Source organism: Oryx dammah, unplaced genomic scaffold (genome assembly GCF_014754425.2).
Source record: "Oryx dammah isolate SB20612 unplaced genomic scaffold, SCBI_Odam_1.1 HiC_scaffold_27, whole genome shotgun sequence".
NCBI lineage: Eukaryota > Metazoa > Chordata > Mammalia > Artiodactyla > Bovidae > Oryx > Oryx dammah.
Genome location: NW_024070211.1, coordinates 49685291 through 49703740, shown reverse-complemented (window position 1 = coordinate 49703740; position 18450 = coordinate 49685291). Strand labels below are relative to the sequence as shown.

The following is an 18450-nucleotide window of genomic DNA, read 5'->3' as shown; positions in this document are numbered from 1 at the left end:
CAATTGATAAACTTTTTCATTGTTATTTTACATGTTAATAAGTGTAATAATTTTTAACAGAGTGAATGCCATCCAGATACCTGCACTCAGATGACGGCAACTGAACAGTGGATTTTTCTTTGTGCAGCTCATAAAACACCAAAAGAGGTGAGAATGTATAAAGTTGAACGACTAATAAATTCATTGTAACCTAAATCTCTTCAAGACAATGGTAGACAAATTTTTTTTGAGTTTTTAGGTCACTGTTTATTTTGCTCTTTGATTTAGAGTTCTTTGATGCAAGGTTATTGTCACAGTGTTACTTTAGGATTTCTTTTGATTAGTATCTTTTGAAAATTTTTTAATTAAAATATCATTAACCTACACTATGTTAGTTTCAGGAGTAAAGCATACTGATTTGATATTTCTCTAAATTACAAAGTGATCACCGTGATAAGTTTAGTTTACCATCTATCATCATACAGAGTTACTACAGAATTATTGAGAGTGTTTCTCATGTTGTACATTTCATTGCTAGGACTCATTTATTTTGTAACTGGCAGTTTATACCTTTTAATCTTCCTCACCTGTTTCATTCATTTCTATCTCCCCTCTGGCAACCACTTTTGTTCTTTGTATCTATGACTTCTGTTTTATTGTTTCTTCACTTTTGTTTTTTTAGATTCCACTTATAAGTGAAATCATATGGTATTTGTCTTTCTCTGTCTTGTTTTGTTTTTAGATTCCGCATACAAGTGAAATCATATGGTATTTGCCTTTCTCTGACTTTTTTCACGTAGCATAATACCCTCTAGGTCCATCTACACTTTTGCAAATGGCAAAATTTCATTCTTTTATGCCAGTGTGTATACCACATCTTCTTTATATGCACACTTAGATTGTTTCCGTATCTTTGTTGTCATCATTGTTGTTTAGTCGCTGTTGTGTTTGACCCTTGTAACTCCATGGACTGTAGCTCACCAGGTTCCTCTGTCCGTGGGATTTCCCAGGCAGGAACACTGGAGTGGGTTGCCACTCCCTCCTCTAGATGATCTTCCTGACTCAGATCAAACCTGCATCTCCTGCATTGTCAGGTGGATTCTTTACCACTGAGCATCAGAGAGACCCTGCTTCCATGTCTGGGCTACTATAAATAACGCTTCAGTGAACAGGGGCGTGCATGTATCTGTTTGATTAGTGTTTTTGTTTCTTTGGGCAGTTGCTGGGTTGTATGGCAGTTTACATTTTTCATTTTTTGAGGAACCGCTGTACTGTTTTCCGTAGTGGTTGTACCAGTTTACATTCTGTGCAGTGGTGCAGGAGGGTTCCCATATCTCCTGAACAGTACTTATCTTTTGTCCTTTTTTGAGGGGTGGGCCATACTGCACAGCATGTGGGATCTCAGTTCCCCAAGCAGGGATTGAACTCGTGCCCCCTGTAGTGGAAGCGCAGATTCTTAACCACTGGACTGCCAGGGAAGTCCTTGTTTTTTTGTTGGTAATCTTTTTGACAAATGTGAGGTAGTAACCTATTCTGGTTTGATTTGCATTTCCTCGATAATTAGTAATGTTGAGTATCTTTACATGTGTCTGTTGGCCATCTGTATGTCTTCTTTTGGGAAAATGTGTATTCAGGTCTTCTGCCCATTTTTTAACCTGATTGTCAAAGAGTGTACTTCCCTTTTTTTCTTCTAGGAGTTTTATGGTTTCTCATCTGACATATAAATCTAAATCCATTTTGAGTTTATTTTTGTATATGGTGTAAGTAATCCAGTTTGACTCTTTTGTATGTAGCTGTCCAATTTTCCCAGCACCATTTATTGAAGAGACTTTCTTTACCCTAGTGTATATATTGCCTCTTTTGTTATAGACAACTGACCATGTAAGTGTGGGTTTATTTCTGGGATCTCTATTCTCTTCCCTATGTATCTGTTTTTGTGCCATTAACATACTGTTTTGATTATATAGCTTTGTAGTATAGTTTCAAATCAGGCACTTGGTATCTCCAGCTTTGTCATTATTTCTTAAGATTGTTTTGGATATGTGGGGTCTTCTGTATTTCCATAGAAATTTTAGAATTATTTGTTTTAGTTCTGTTAAAAATGCCATAAGTATTTTGATATGGATTGCATTGAGTATATAGATTGCCTTTGGAAGTACGGTCATTTTAACAGTATTAATTCTTCTAATCCATGAACATGGTATATCTTTCCATTTGTTTGTATAGTATCATTTCTTGTAACTGGACAATTAAATTGACTAGAACTTACGATTCATTGACTATGACATAATAACACCTGTCATATTGTGTTGATATCTAATGTGTAATGGATGAAATACATGTGTTTAGATATTTTGGTTTACTTTTAATTTCTTTTTATAGGAATAACTGTTGGTGATTACTAGTTGATAGTAATTGATTACTAGATTACTAGTCTATCAAATAGAAATGTTGAGTTTTATAGGTCAGTGTTTTTTTTTCTACATTAATATTTCTTACTATTTATTTGAAACCCACCATAATGATTTTCCTTCCATAATTGGTCTTACTGAAAATCTCACCCATGTTGTTTTCTCCTTTTTTTGTTTTTGTTAAGGTGAGAGTATAGGAAGTTGCAATTGTTTATAGAAGATTTTTTGTTTTAAATAATTCATGTCATCTGACATGTAGTACACATTCAGTTTTCCTTAGTTGTTTCAAAAATGTCCTTTATAACTAGTTTGCTTAAAAATATGCATTACATTTCCCTTGATCTGCCTTCCCTTTTAATCTGTAGTAATTAGTTTTTACATGACATCGACTCATTGAAAATAACTGAGTTAACCCTGTGCTGTAGGATTATAGACTTTTGATTATTATATTGACAGACCACTAAAGCTTAAAGCCAGTTAATTCTTTAGTTGGAAAATCAATGTTTGATGTCCTTTTGTTTGAAAAGGTTAATTCTCCAAAATAAGAAGTATCTGATACCTATCTAAGCTAGTAGTACTTATTTTTCAATATTGACTTCACTCATGATATTACTTTTTTTTTAGTTAATAAATTGAAGCAATATTAAGATTGTGTGTCATTCTATATCTGGGAAAATCATAGCAGTTTCATTGATAATTCACTGGAATTGACTCTCTAGCATAGTACATGATGTGATCCTTCCTATTAGAAAATTGAATCCCAAGAAGCTAGTGTCACTTTGGCAATAGTAAAGATGCGTTATTCTCACTTTAATGTGGGAAAGCCATCCAGTGTGTCTTGTATTGTGAGACATATACATACAAAGTCATTACTACATCCACTTTTCTCTTTGTTGCTGTTGTTCAGTTGTGTTCAACTTTTTTGAGGAGGACTAGAGGAGGAGCCTGTGAGGCTCCTCTGTCTATGGGATTTCCCAGTCAAGAATAATCGAGTGGATTGCCATTTCTTTATCCAGGGGATATTCCCGACCCAGGGATTGAACCTGTGTCTGTTCCATTGGCAGGCAGATTCTTTATCACTGAGCCACCAGGGAAATTTTTTTTTTGAGTTATGTTAAATGTAAGATAGAATAATCATCAGAATTATATCCTGTGAGTGAATCTTAAAAGTACAACACTGCTTGCTAAAGACCAGCTCCACTAGATTTTCCATGTTTCAAGGGATGGTGGTAGTGTATTTTCCAAATGGTAGTTTTGAGGGATGGGATTATTGTAAAAATACAAACAAAAGAAAATCTTGAGAGGACACTTTTTGAATCCTTTCGAAATAATTTTACGTAGTTAAATGATAGCAACAGAGATTAGTAGCTAAGAAAGTTGTTACAAATTAAAAGCACTGGCAGATTCTAAAGTGGAAGAGGCACAGAGTACTCAGCAGCAGTGATGATTTACTCAAGGTCCTTCAAAATTACAGAGAGGCATTGCAGCAAATAGAGTTAACTGTACAAACAGTGATTATAAGCAATGAAGATTATAACTTGTTATTATCCATTAGTCCTTTCAGTCATATGCAGATTGTGATTACTTGCAGTAGCATTATAAATATATATTTGGTAAAATATAATTTATAAAAGTTTGAACACATTACTTACTATTTGTAACATACTATTTTGGCCATATTTTGCCAAATGTTTGCTGTTATGATGCAGAGTAGGATCAGTTAATTGAGAATTAATTGGAGGAGGTGGAGGGAGGCAGCTAAATTAAGGCAAAACTCTTCCTCTAATTCCAAAAAGAAAAAAATTTAGAAATCAATCTAAAGTTATGCTGTTTGAAACAGTAGCCATAAAACATTTGGCTGTGGAACACTTAATGTGGATAGTCTAAATTGAGATGTTCTTTAAGTATAAAATCCATACTGACTTCAAATATTTAGTACAAAGGGACAATGTAAAATATCTCATTGAGAGTTAACTGGATAACTACATACAAAATAATGAATTTAGACCCTCTACCTCACACCATATACAGAAATTAGCTCACAGTGGAAATCAAACACCTCAATGTAAGAGCTAAAACTGTAAAACTCTTGGGGGAAAAAATAGGTATAAATTTTCATGACCTTGGACTAGGCAGTGATTTCTTAGATATGATACCAAAAGCTCAGTGGTGGAAGAAGATATATAAGTCAGATTTCATAGAAAATAAAAATGGTTGTGCTTTAAAGGACACTGTCAAGAAAATGAAAAGACAATGTACATAACTAGAGAAAATATTTTTGTAAATTATATCTCTGTTAAGGGTCTAGTGTCCAGAATATATAAAGAGCTATTACGAAACAACTAAAAGACAACTTAATATTAAAATGAGCAAAGAATTTTTTTTTTTCTGCTTGCTCAGTGCAGCTTATAGGATCTTAGTTTTCCAACCAGGGATTGAACCCATGGCCATGGCATTGAAAGCATGGAGTCCTAACTACTGGACTGCCAGGGAAGTCCCTAAAATGAACAAAGGATTTGAATGGATATTTCTCTAAAGAAATATACAAATGGTCAGTAAGTACATGAAAAGGTGTTCATCATCATTAGTAATTAGGCTAAATGCATATCAAAACCACATGAGAATGGAGAAATAAAAATGTGATGGATATAAATACATACAATGGAATATTATTCAGCCATAAAAGGGGGTGAAGTTCTGATATATGCTATATATAACATGAATGAACCTGAAGGACATTATGCTAAGTGAACTAAGCCAGACACAAAAGAACAGTTATGGTATGATTTCACTTATATATCTAGAAAGGACAAATTCATAGAGCCTGAAAGTAGATTAGAGGTTGTCAGGGCTGGGGATTGAGAATGTGGGGAAATTACTACTTAAATGGTTATAGTTTCTATTTGGAATGAGGAAAAACCTTTGGTTTAAAACAGATAGTATAGATGGCTGCACAATAGTGAATGTAACTAATGCCACTGAATTGTACGTTTAAAAATGTTTAAAATGGAATGGGAATTCCCTGGTGGTCCAGTGGTTAGGACTCCATACTTCCATTCCAGAGGGCACAAGTTCAATCTCTGGTTGAGGAACTGAGATTCCATATGCCCATATGTGGTACTGCCAAAAATAAAGGTTAATATGGCAAATTTTACCACAGGTTTTTCAAAGTGGAAAAAAGATCCACTCATAAAATTGACATACACTTTACCCACTGAAATGACTAAAATAATAAGTGTTGGCCAGGATGTGAAGAAGATGGAACCCTTATACACAGACAATGGATTTGTAAAATACTGGCTTTGGAAACAGTTTGAAAGTTCCTCAAAATAACAGGTATAGAGTTACTATATGGCTTACCAATTCTACTTTTAGGTATATACTCAAATGAAAAACATAGATCCAGACAATACTTGTGCACTAATAAAGCTCACAGTCACGTGAATCACAATATCCAAGAATGGAAATAACCAAATTTCCATCAACTGATGAGTAAATACACAACATGTGGTATATGTATACAATGGAATATTATTTAGCCTTAAAAAGGAATGAAATCTGTAGAGGGAAAAACATTTTCAAGTATTTCATATATATATTAAAAGCCAAGTCTAAAAATGTTTTGAATTAAGAAAATAATGAGTATTGATTCATGCTGCACTATTCATGAGCCTTGAAAACATGCTGAATGACACAAAAGTCCACATTCTAGGAAATATTCAGAATAGGTAATTTCAGAGAAGATAGAAGGTAGGTCAGTTGTTTAGGATTGAGGGGAAGAGAGAAGGAGAAATGACTGCTAATTAATATTGGGTTTCTTTTGGGGGTGATGAAAATGATATGGAATGTAGTTGATAATGGTTACATAATTTTGTGAATATACTAAAAACTATTGAATTTTACACTTTAAAAGAGATTTTGTGGTATGTGAATTATATGTTAACTTTAAAATATCCCCATTCTCCTGGGAACAGGCCCCTAAAAGGAGAAAGAAAGCACATACACTACTTGGACTTTTTTGTGACCTTAAGGGAGCAGTAATGACCTGAACACAGAAATTCTACCTTGTGGCCTGGCATCTTGGAATGTATGTGGGGAGAGTCTTATCAGATTTTAACTCTCTTCAGGGACTTTCCATATATCCTCATGACTCAGGAAAATAGATTTCTTTCTTTTTGTCCACTATATTCAAGAGTCAACATGTTATACTTTGACTCTGCTGTGAGTCTTTAGGCAAGTCCTTAATTCATTGCTTTAGTTTTCTTATCTGCAAAGTGGGAAACATAACCTACCTTGTAGGGTTGTTGTGGAGAATAAATAGAGTTAATACATATAAAGGCTTTAAACAGTGCCCAGAGCTTAGGTGCTATGTACGGCTTGGCTATTATCATCATAGCCTCTCCATAAAATCTTTCTTCTTTCCCAGTGTTATTTAAGCTGCGTTAACAGTCAGGTCAGACTCTGCTGAATAGCTTCTAATTTATTTCCTTATTCTAAATCCACATCTCCTTAGTGCATCACTTGAATCTTTGAAAAGTCTACCTCTGATATTGTCCCTGTCTTTTTCAGTGGTCTGTAGAGTTCATCACATAAAGTCTAAACTCCTTCTAAAAAAAAACCACACAGAAGCTCATTAGCAATTTTTCTATCAATTATGTTAAAACGATAATTTTGGCTATATGGAGTTAAATAAAATACATCATTAAAATTAACTTCACATTTTTTTTTAACCTATTTAATGTGGATACTAGAATATTTAAATTAAACATGTAGCTTGCATTGTATTTCCATGCTGACTTAATGGTACATCCAAGTGACCAATATGAATGAGAATTACAATGACTTGGGATGTTTGTCTTTGACCAAATCACCTTGTAGTCATATATATGGATAAAGATACTTTTTTCAGTAAATACTGCTCTTGTTACTGTTTTAGACAGTCTACTAGCCACAAAATTCCTGTGGATGTACATTTTTTTTCCTCTGAGGCATTTTATTCGTATGCATTACATCGCTGGAAAGAATCCAAGGATTTTCCCTCCTGTGTGTTTTTGTCTTGCTTCTTCATGGTCCGTGATGCCAGCCGAGGTTGTCAGTACAATGAAACCAAACTGACGGGATGGGCGCAGGTTATTCTGCCATTCTTTTAGATCTTAGAGTTGCACATCAAATCTGAGGCTGATCGCTCCACACTTATGTAGCCTGCCTGTGAGGTTCACAACAATTTTCCCAGCCCTGTTATCAATGATTTCAAATTCTCCAGTGTAGCCATGCTTCATCATCACAGTTAGAATCCTGACTGTGACTTTGGAGCACCTGGTATTAGCCTCTCTTTTTGGTATTGGTGATACTCTTGAGAGCGTCAGCCAGGACATACATGTGCACCATTACGGTGGCACAGAAAGATGGCTGAAAGAGGATGTACCTTTTTTTTTTTTTTGGTGTATATTAATCTGTATTTACCATCTGAGTCACCAGGGAAGCCCTAAAAGAAAGTGAAGTTGCTCAGTCATGTCCGACTCTTTGCAGCCCCATGGACTCCAAGGTTCCTCCGTCACTGGGTTTTTCTAGGCAAGAATACTGGAGTGGGTTGCCATTTCCTTCTCCAGGAGATCTTTCTGACCCAGGGATTGAATCCAGGTCTCCCGCATTGTAGGCAGATGCTTTAATTAACCAGATAATCACGATGGTGTGGTCACTCACCTAGAGCCAGACATCCTGGAATGTGAAGTCAAGTGGGCCTTAGAAAGCATCACTACGAACAAAGCTAGTGGAGGTGATGAAATTCCAGTTGAGCTGTTTCAAATCCTGAAAGATGATGCTGTGAAAGTGCTGCACTCAATATGCCAGCAAATTGGGAAAACTCAGCAGTGGCCACAGGACAGGAAAAGGTCAGTTTTCATTCCAATCCCAAAGAAAGGCAATGCCAAAGAATGCTTAAACTACCGCACAATTGCACTCATCTCACACACTAGTAAAGTAATGCTCAAAATTCTCCAAGCCAGGCTTCAGCAATATGTGAACCATGAAATTCCTGATGTTCAAGCTGGTTTTAGAAAAAGCAGAGGAACCAGAGATCAAATTTCCAACATCCACTGGATCATGGAAAAAGCAAGAGAGTTCCAGAAAAACATCTATTTCTGCTTTATTGACTATGCCAAAGCCTTTGACTCTGTGGATCACAATAAACTGTAGAAAGTTCTGAAAGAGATGGGAATACCAGACCACCTGACCTGCCTCTTGAGAAATTTCTATGCAGGTCAGGAATCAACAGTTTGAACTGGACATGGAACAACAGACTGGTTCCAAATAGGAAAAGGAGTACGTCAAGGCTGTATATTGTCACCCTGCTTATTTAACTTATGTGCAGAGTACATCATGAGAAATGCTGGGCTGGAAGAAGTACAAGGTGGAATCAAGATTTCCGGGAGAAATCTCAGTAACCTCAGATATGCAGATGACACCACCCTTATGGCAGAAAGTAAAGAGGAGCTAAAAAGCCTCTTGATGAAAGTGAAGAAGAGTGAAGAAGTTGGCTTAAAGCTCAACATTCAGAAAACAAAGATCATGGTATCTGTTCCCATCACTTCATGGGAAATAGATTGGGAAACAGTGTCAGACTTTATATTTTGGGGCTCCAAAATCACTGCAGATGGTGATTGCAGCCATGAAATTAAAAGACACTTACTCCTTGGAAGAAAAGTTATGACCAACCTAGATAGCATATTGAAAAGCAGAGACATTACTTTGCCAACAAAGGTCCATCTAGTCAAGGCTGTGGTTTTTCCTGTGGTCATGTATGCATGTGAGAGTTGGACTGTGAAGAAAGCTGAGCGCCAAAGAATTGATGGTTTTGAACTGTGGTGTTGGAGAAGACTCTTGAGAGTCCCTTGGACTGCAAGGAGATCCAACCAGTCCATTCTGAAGGAGATCAGCCCTGGGGTTTCTTTGGAAGGAATGATGCTAAAGTTGAAACTCCAGTACTTTGGCCACCTCATGCGAAGAGTTGACTCATTGGAAAAGACTCTGATGCTGGGAGGGATTGGGGGCAGGAGGAGAAGGGGATGACAGAGGATGAGATGGCTGGATGGCATCACTGACTCGATGGATGCGAGTCTGAGTGAACTCTGGGAGTTGGTGAGGGACAGGGAGGCCTGGCGTGCTGCGATTCATGGGGTCGCAAAGAGTCGGACACGACTGAGAGACTGAACTGAACGGAACTGAAATCTGTATTTGCCATGTACTGTACTTAGCCGTGTTGAGTAGTTACTGCGTTTTAAAACGCCAATTTCATTCTCAGCACTTGAAAAATATTCTGATTACTGAGTAGAATTAGAGTCATTTTTCTTTCTTTCTCTAGTCTTATTTGTTTCTTGTTGGTTCCCTGGTTCACTCTGCATCTTCGTTTCTTTTGATGCTTCTCACTCCCTGCCCTCAGAAGAACTGAATGAGAATAATTACTTTGCAGTTTTATCTTTCCTTTGATTGATTTGCTGTGAGACAAATCAGTTTCATTTTCTGATAAATGGAATAGAGTAAGACAGGTTTATTAAAATGTAAAGAAATTTCAGATTTCATATTAAATTGCAAAGGAGGTTCAGGGAGAAAAATTTTTATAGAGCTACTAGATTGGAATTAGAGTACCAGCAACTTAGTAAGGCATACTTTTTAGGATGTAAGAAGACAGTGATCTTTGTTTTTTTTTTTTATTTTTTAATTTATTTATTTATTTTTAATTTTTACTTTACAATTCTGACAGTGATCTTTGGAGGTATTTGTGAAGAAGGCTGCTGGGCCACTTGGTAAAGTATAAACCAGTGGACTAGGAATCAGTATATCTGGGTTATGGTTTTTAAATCCTTCTTTCTAACTATGTCCTCTAGTGTAAATCATTGACCAGAAGTCAAGGGTAGTCCCTGTTGCTGTGCATCATTCTTCAGGTGTTGTCTCTCTCATCCTTTAGAGTTGGGATATTTGCACGCTTGTTTACTTGAATTTCTGTTGTACAGAGTCAGCATCTTCTTAGCCTGCCTAAAGACAAGACTTTCCTAAGTTGGTCTGCTTGTTTTGAGGAATTCCTTATCCTTGCCTATAGATTTTTTTGTTTTATTTTGTTTTTTTATGGCTGCACCGTGCAGCTTGTGGGATCTTACTTAGTTCATTGACCAGAGATTGAACCTGGGCCCTCAGCAATGAGAGTGTGGAGTCCTAACCACCTGGACAGCCAGGGAGTTCCCATAGATTTTGAAGATCTGGTAAGAATCCTGTGCATCATTTGCAAACTGACCAGTTTCCTCATTTGTAAAGCCAGAGAGTTAGATTAGATAATCAGATGTTCTTCCTAACTCGAAGGAAGCATTGTTTTCATGTAGGTACAATATTGAGAGTGAGAAATTGGGAGACTGATTCACTTATTTACTATAAGCTGGGTATTATAGTTGAGGGGATAATAAAGCCTTATTTATTGACATAACATTGAATTTTACAGTCATTCTGATATTGTAAGGAACATTTCCTTAGAATATGCTTGGAGGTTTTGGATTAAGATACCTATGCAATAAATATACCTAATTTTAGAGGCAGAACTCATTGTTTATGCATTTTATATCCTTTATTTTATAGTGTCCTGCTATAGACTACACTAGACACACACTTGATGGTGCTGCATGTCTTCTGAATAGCAATAAATATTTTCCCAGCAGGTAAATAAAACCTTTAAATGAGGTATTAAACTTTTTGGATTTAAAGATTGATGTTTTTAAAACTAAAACTAGTTTGCTCATTAATGCATTGTATTCTGTAAACTTTATTTTTTATCTGTTGTATATTTGACTTGTCCAGAATTATTCACGTTTTGAAATTAAGATTGTGATTAAACTAAAGGCATCAGGGCTCAGCTCCCAAAGCTCACTGGCCAGTTCAGTCATGAGTAGTTCCTGCTACTGTGTGTCATTTTCCAGGGCTCTCCCTCTCAAGCTTTAGGGTTGGGATATTTACACACTTGCTTACTTGACACTTTGGTAAAGTGAGCGTCCTCGTAGACAGCATGCTAAAGAGCAGACTTTCCTAAGTTGGACTGCTTATTTTTTTTTTCTTAAGTATGTTCTGTGCATTTCCAGCCTGTTTTTCTTTTTAATTGAAGTATGGTTGATTTACAGTGTTGTGTTAGTTACTGCTGTACAGTGAAGTGACTCAGTTTTACATATATATATATACACACACACATTCTTTTTCATATTCTTTTCCATTGTGGTTTATCACAGGATACTGAATATAGTTCCCTTGTGCTATACAGGAGGACCTCATTGTTTATCCATTCTGTATATAGCAGTTTGCATCTGTTATTCCCAAACTCCCACTCCATCCCTCTCCAATCCTCTTCCTCCCCCTTAGTCTGTTCTCTATTGGACTGATAATTTTTGAAGGAGTCCTTATCCTTGCTTTTAGATTTTTAAGATCGGGGATGAAGCCTGTGCATAACTGTAATATATTATTGTTGAGGTTTGTGACTGGTTTTTTAATCTCTTAAGATGTTTGTTACCGAGTGAATAGATTTGGAGACTTTTTCACCTAAATATCACTGACTTCAAAGAGCTGGCATAAAATATGTAAAAAATAATGGTTTTGCCTTAGTATCCTGTATACATTTTAAAAAAGAAAACAAATAGGCAGTTTTTATTTCTCAAACATACATTAAAATTGAGTTCCGTAGAATAAAATGATAATTCCTTTTAGTAGTTTTAATTTGCTCTAGTGGACAGAGTGTAAATATCAAAAACATGTTTTTAGTAAGTTTTGCCAAGGTTTGTTTTAGTTGCATTAAACTTTAACAAAGTCTCAGAATTATAATTCTGAATTTCTTGGGCGCTATGGTTAGGTAGTGAAGTTAGGAGTGAGGAACAAGAGTTTTGGTCTTGCCCTTTCCACTTACTAGCACTGTGAACTGGACTGGTCACTTACTTTTCTCTGGTGTCAGTTTCTGCTCTTGTGAATTGAAAAGATTGGACTATATTGTTCCTAAGATCTGTCTAGCTCTATGAATCTATGATTTCTTTTCTATTTCTAGAGTTAGCATAAAGGAATCATCTGTAGCAAAACTAGGATCAGTATGCCGTAGGATTTACAGAATATTTTCACATGCTTATTTTCATCACCGGCAGATATTTGATGAATATGAAGTAAGTATATTTCACTAATTGTCCTGGTACATTCTTATGAGAATGACAGTAATATATGTTGATATATGTCTCATTTATTTGGTTTTGAGTAGTAAGTTGAAATAATTTTTTTTCTCTCCTCAGAATGAAACATTTTTGTGTCATCGGTTTACTAAATTTGTGATGAAATATAATTTGATGTCCAAGGATAACCTGATTGTACCAATTTTAGAAGAAGAAGTTCAGAATTCAGTTTCTGGGGAAAGTGAAGCATGAAGGGAATCATATAGAAAAAAATGTACTGATCACATAATTAACATTAATTATGTACTGTATATATATCATTTTAGACACATCAATCATGTATCCATATTATAGCTTCTTTGTTTAGTATAGGTTTTTGTATGCTGAGTGTTGCCTTTTAAAATGGGAAATACTTTTTAAGTTATTCATGAGCTGTATATTCACTGGTGTGGCACTCATGGTTTTTAAATAAGATTAGTATTATGTTTATAATGCCTGTTAATAAAAGAATTTACAGTTTGGTAAAATTGCTGCTAAACAATCATTGGATCACAATCCTCATCAAATAAACACATCTATAAAAAGATGAGTAAGCTTGAGGTTTCACACAAACCATTTATACTAAAGACATAGTAATGTTTTCCTTTGGTTTTATACCTGAGTTTAGATATTCTAGGAAATTCTGTAGCACATAGTTCTATCTTAATAAGTTTTCTAAAATGAGATAAAAGTGTTTTTAAATTCTGTTTATAGTTTTTGATATACATATAATTATGTGTATATCCAAGTATAAATGCAAATAAAGCATCAGTAATACTTAAGTAATCTTACTATGCTACACAAAGTATATTCTAGACCAGCATACTTAGAAAGGATTTACCTTTCTGCATCAGTGGATAGTTACATACAAGATAGTGAAAATGATAAAGAGTGTAAATGATGTTCCCAGTGGAAACCTGCCCTGTCCTTCCCTTCTCTCCATTTCCCTTAACTCCCTCCTCAAACTACATACCTGAGAAGCTTTTCACCAGACTGTGATTTAGTGGTGACTTATACCTATTTATATTTGTATTAATTGCTTACAGATTATACCTCATATTAGCAATTACATTACACTACAGGAAAAAATGTATTGGCATAGGCTCTTGCTTATCTTTGCTTTGCAAAATTGTTCTCATTACTTGGAAAACAGTCTTTGAAATAGCTTGACTAATAATGTTAGTAATATTAATCTTCACATCTAACCGTTTAGGCAGCACTTAAATAGAGTTGGAAAATACTATAGTATTTATTTTACACCCCTTCTCCACAAAGTTTATGTTTGAATTATATGGACATGTAAAATTTTTTTGCAGTAATTCACAGGTTCCAAAGATATTGTTGAATGCTCATACATTTTTTGGACTTGGTTATAATTCAGTGTCTTAAGGATTCAACCATAGATTTTACAATCGTAGCTATTGAATGCAGTTTTCTAACAAAGCACTAGAGGTCTTATTGCTGAACTGGTTGTAATGAGACACTTAGGTTAAAAAAAATTTGTACATGTAGTGAAGAAAATATTTAAATCCATCTTTTGAACAGAATTAACAAATGAACTTCTTCTTCATTTGAATGAGTTATTTTGAAATGAAGATTAAAATGTAGTAATTTTTTTTTTCAAGTTGGAGGAAATAATTCATACCATGCTACAAGTATGTATTGCAAAGATGTGGAAAACAGTAGCATCCTGAGAGTTTGTATATATATTTATGCTTTTTGATCCTGCCAGTATATTTGGCTTTGAACAATGCTATTCCAGCAGCCAGTCATTATTTTGTCCCAATCCACACTCTCTTTAAGAAGTTTTATATTCATGGTGAAAGGAAAATTTGCTTTGAAATTATGCATTTATATTAATGTAACTATGAACCAATGGGAATAGTAATTTTTACACAAACTTGCTAAATATCGAGAAACTAAACCAAGTTAATAAATTATATATAGCAATGTAGCTCTTCTCTCTGTATAAAAAGTCTCAATGGATTTCTGTTGCTTGACTATTAGTGAACATTTGAACTAAGGCAGTGGCTGGGATTTGGTGATCTGGCTAAGTATTCTGAAACACATTTTGAATAATATGACTTGGTGTTAATGGGGAAATAAAAATTTTTTTTCTTACTCATTCCATCTTCCCTGTACTATGTGTTTGGAATTGATCATAAAAAAAAAATACCCCAAAGAAAACATCAGTTTGTAGTCTTGCTTTTGTATTCATATTGACATTCATATTCTTGCATTGTAAAGTTGAGTCACTGTATCAGGTAAGACAGAAGTGAAACAATTACTGTTTTTCCTTAAAAAAATTCGTAGAATTTTGAAAATTTTGTCCACAGAATTTTGAAAATATAAATGTATATGTGCTGTGTTATGCTGTGTTAGTCTCTCAGTCATGTCCAGCTCTATGCGACCATGAACTCTGGCCCACCAGGCTCTTCTGTCCATGGGGCTTCTCCAGGCAAGAAGACTGGAGTGGGTTGCCATGCCCTCCTCCAAGGGATCTTTCCAACCTGGGGATCGAACCAAGGTCTCCTGCATTGTAGGTGGATTCTTTACTGTCTGAGCCACCAGGGAAGTCCATGTATGTACTTAGGTGGTACTAAAAAAACTGATGAGCCCGGCAAACCATTGATTTATAAAGTAATTGTTCTAAGAGGAGGGGAGTAGAAAACTCATAGTTCTGTGTAATAAAGAAGTTAGGCTCCACTTAGTTTGAATTATACAATATGGATCCAAAAACTAAATTTTTCTTTTCATAAAATTATTTTGACTACATAGTCAATTCATCATTTTTCTCATATCAAAAAAGTACCTAATTTTTAATAATTTATGTTCCTATAAGTGTTACAGTTCTTTTGTGTGTGTCCATTTTCTTTTCTCTGACTTGAGGTATTAAATTTGCATTTCTAGAATAGTTTCTCAATTAAATTTAAAATGAATTTTTGTGTTTGGTTGTGTCACATGGCCTATGGAATCCTAGTTCAGTCCTGACCAGACTGAACCCCAGTCCTCGGCAGTGAAAACATGGAGTCCCAACCACTGGACCACCAGGGGATTCCCTAAATTTTTAACAAGTTAATATTTTTAATATCAGAATAAAATTTTAAATCTATAGTTAATTGCATTATTAGCAAGAACTGTTAAGGTCTCAAACACGTTTATTGACGTCAAAATCATTGTAATAGAACTAATTAATTTTTCCCTGGGTACTTTGCTCTATTTTTGCCCAAAGGTTTCCTATTTTATTGTACAGTTAAATGCTACATTTTATATGCTTTTATTTTTAAATACTTCTTGAATGTGCAAAGGTTTCTTGGTGTGATTCTTCCATGCTAGGCATGAAAGATTCTCATTTTTTGAATACAGCTGATGGTTAACTAAGCAGACACTATGGATATGTATTAGTACAACACATTTAGCAAGTTATTTGAGGTGGTCAAAACATCCAAATGCATTTTCTGAAAAAATAGGCATTATTAGTGTAGGGCACACTATAAAACCAGATAACATCCAAATAAATTCACTAAATGGTTAGATTTAATCTAAAAGATTTAATTAGGAGCCTCTTAATATTGGGGGATGCATGGATATTTTCTGTGGGCTAAAAATTAATTATAGTACTTTATTTGATTTTTTCTGCTGTTTACATTTCTTTTTATAGTACACAGAGCTTCATATGAAGTGTGAGAATCTAAGCAAAGAGAATACTAAATTTTTCATTAAAACAAATTTCCAAAAAATAACAACTGACATCCTGAACTTCTATCCATGAAGACAGTATGTCACTTGTGTTGTGTCAGATATTGTTTCTCTGATTAATTATTGCATCAACATTCAAAATGAGTAAAATACTCATTTTAAAATGCAATCATTTTAACCTGGTTTGGACTTCAGCTATAAACCTTGGTAAAAACAGTTTATAATTCCATAAATGGTGTATTTACCTTAAAATTTTTTTTAATTTATTTTTGGTTGCACTGGGTCATTTGTGCATGGGCTTTCTCTAGTTGCAGTGGGTGGGGCTACTTTTCATTGAGGTGCTTGGGCTTCTCATTGTGGGAGCTTCTCGCTGCAGAGCGCAGGCTCTAGGCAGTCGGACTTCAGTAGTCGCAGCAGTCTGGATCAGTAGTTGCAGTGTGCAGCCCTCGGGCCTGTGGGCTTCAGCAGTGCAGCACATAGGCCCAGTAGTTGTGGCACACGGACTCAGCTGCTCTACAGCATGTGAAATCTTCCCACACCAAGGTTGGAACCTGTGCACCCTGCACCGGCAGGCAGATTCCTACCCATGGCGCTGCCAGGTAAGTCCTTCACCACTTTGTTTTGAATAGTCCTCATGAAAGTCTTGTTCACTTAAAAATTGTAGTTTGTCACAGATAATAGGATTTTCTCTGACTTTGTATAACCATGTCAAAGGAACATTCTCATTTAACATGATACTTTATGTAAAATAATTTTCTACATCTTTATGAACATCTGCTAATTAGTATTTTTGGTTTTCCTTAGTTATTAGTGAATGAAAGAAAATGTTAATTTCTTTAAAAAAAAAACATTTAAAATATCTTGTTATAAAAATCAAGAGTTAAATGAAGTAGGAATGATAGGATTTTGTACTCCTATTTCCCCTACTTTTCTCAGAAATAGGTTGAGGGGAGTCAAAGGAACAAGGCAATCTCTGAGATGAAGAAACACTGGGTATAGTCATTATTGCACTAGCAATGACATAGCTGCTTGACCCAATTTCAGAAATCAATAGAATCTTTTTTTTTAATTTTGAGGGTGAATTTTATTTAACTCCCCTAAAAAATGTGATTGTATTTTAAAACCAGGTGTATATTTATAGACAAACTGTTCTTGCCTTGATTTGGATTAATATTTAAACCACTTTTAAACATGTTTGGTGCTTTTAGATTTTTAAACATTTTACAAAACATGCAGATCTTGGATTCTGATGGTTGAGAACCATGTTAGTGGTTGTATTAGTTTTCAGTATCTGCTGTAGTAAATTACCACAGACTTGGTGGCTTCAAAAATACAACTTTATTATTCTCTTAAATTCTTGAGGTCAGGAGCTCAAAATAAGTTTTACTGGGCTAAAATTAAGTCCCCATTTCTTTCTGGCGGCTCCAGGGGAAATCTGTTTCCTCTTTTAGCTGCTGGTGGCTGCTGGCAATATTTGGCTTGTGGCCCCATCATTCCTGTCTATTTACATCATCTCATTGCCTTCCCTCTGTGGTGATGTTTTTCTCCACCTCTCCAAGGACACTTGTAATTGCATCATTATGCTCACCTGGATATTCCCCATCTCAAGATAATCATATTTGCAAAGCCCCTTTTGCAATATAATATTATCATCTTGAAACAAGTGTGTAAGTATTAGTTGCTTAGTCATGTCCTACGCTTTGAGACCCCATGGACTGTAGCCCACCAGGTTCTTCTGCCCATGGAATTCTCCAGGCAAGAATATTGGAATGGGTAGCCATTCCCTTCTGCAGGGGATCTTCCCAGCCCAGGGAACAAACCCAGGTCTCCTGAATTGTAGGCAGATTCTTTACCATCTGATCCACCAGAGAAGCCCAATGTAATCATCTTAGGGAGACTTTATTCAGTCTACCATAGCAGTCCTCTTGAACTCACACTGTTAAACAGTTCTCCATGCTATCAGTTCAGTTCAGTCGCTCAGTCATGTCTGACTCTGTGATCCCATGGACTACAGCACGCCAGGCTTCCCTGACCATCACCAACTGCTGGAGCTTACTCAAACTCATGTCCATAGAGTAGATGATGCCATCCAACCATCTCATCCTCTGTCGGAGTAGAAGGACGTGTGCTCATCTTCTGCG

General features: G+C 35.5%; 1 protein-coding gene across 2 annotated transcripts in view; it reads left to right on the top strand.

Annotated features, from left to right (window-relative positions):
• HSPE1 (heat shock protein family E (Hsp10) member 1) overlaps positions 1–14740 on the top strand; it is a 48066-nt gene extending 33326 nt beyond the window's left edge. For both annotated transcript variants that reach the window (XM_040228872.1, XM_040228870.1), the window contains 4 exons: positions 61–147; positions 11013–11092; positions 12457–12568; positions 12692–14740. In XM_040228872.1, the coding sequence (XP_040084806.1) occupies positions 61–147; positions 11013–11092; positions 12457–12568; positions 12692–12823 (411 nt within the window). In that variant the 3' untranslated portion in view covers positions 12824–14740. The remainder of the gene's footprint in view (positions 1–60; positions 148–11012; positions 11093–12456; positions 12569–12691) is intronic.
• Positions 14741–18450: the final 3710 nt, after the last annotated feature.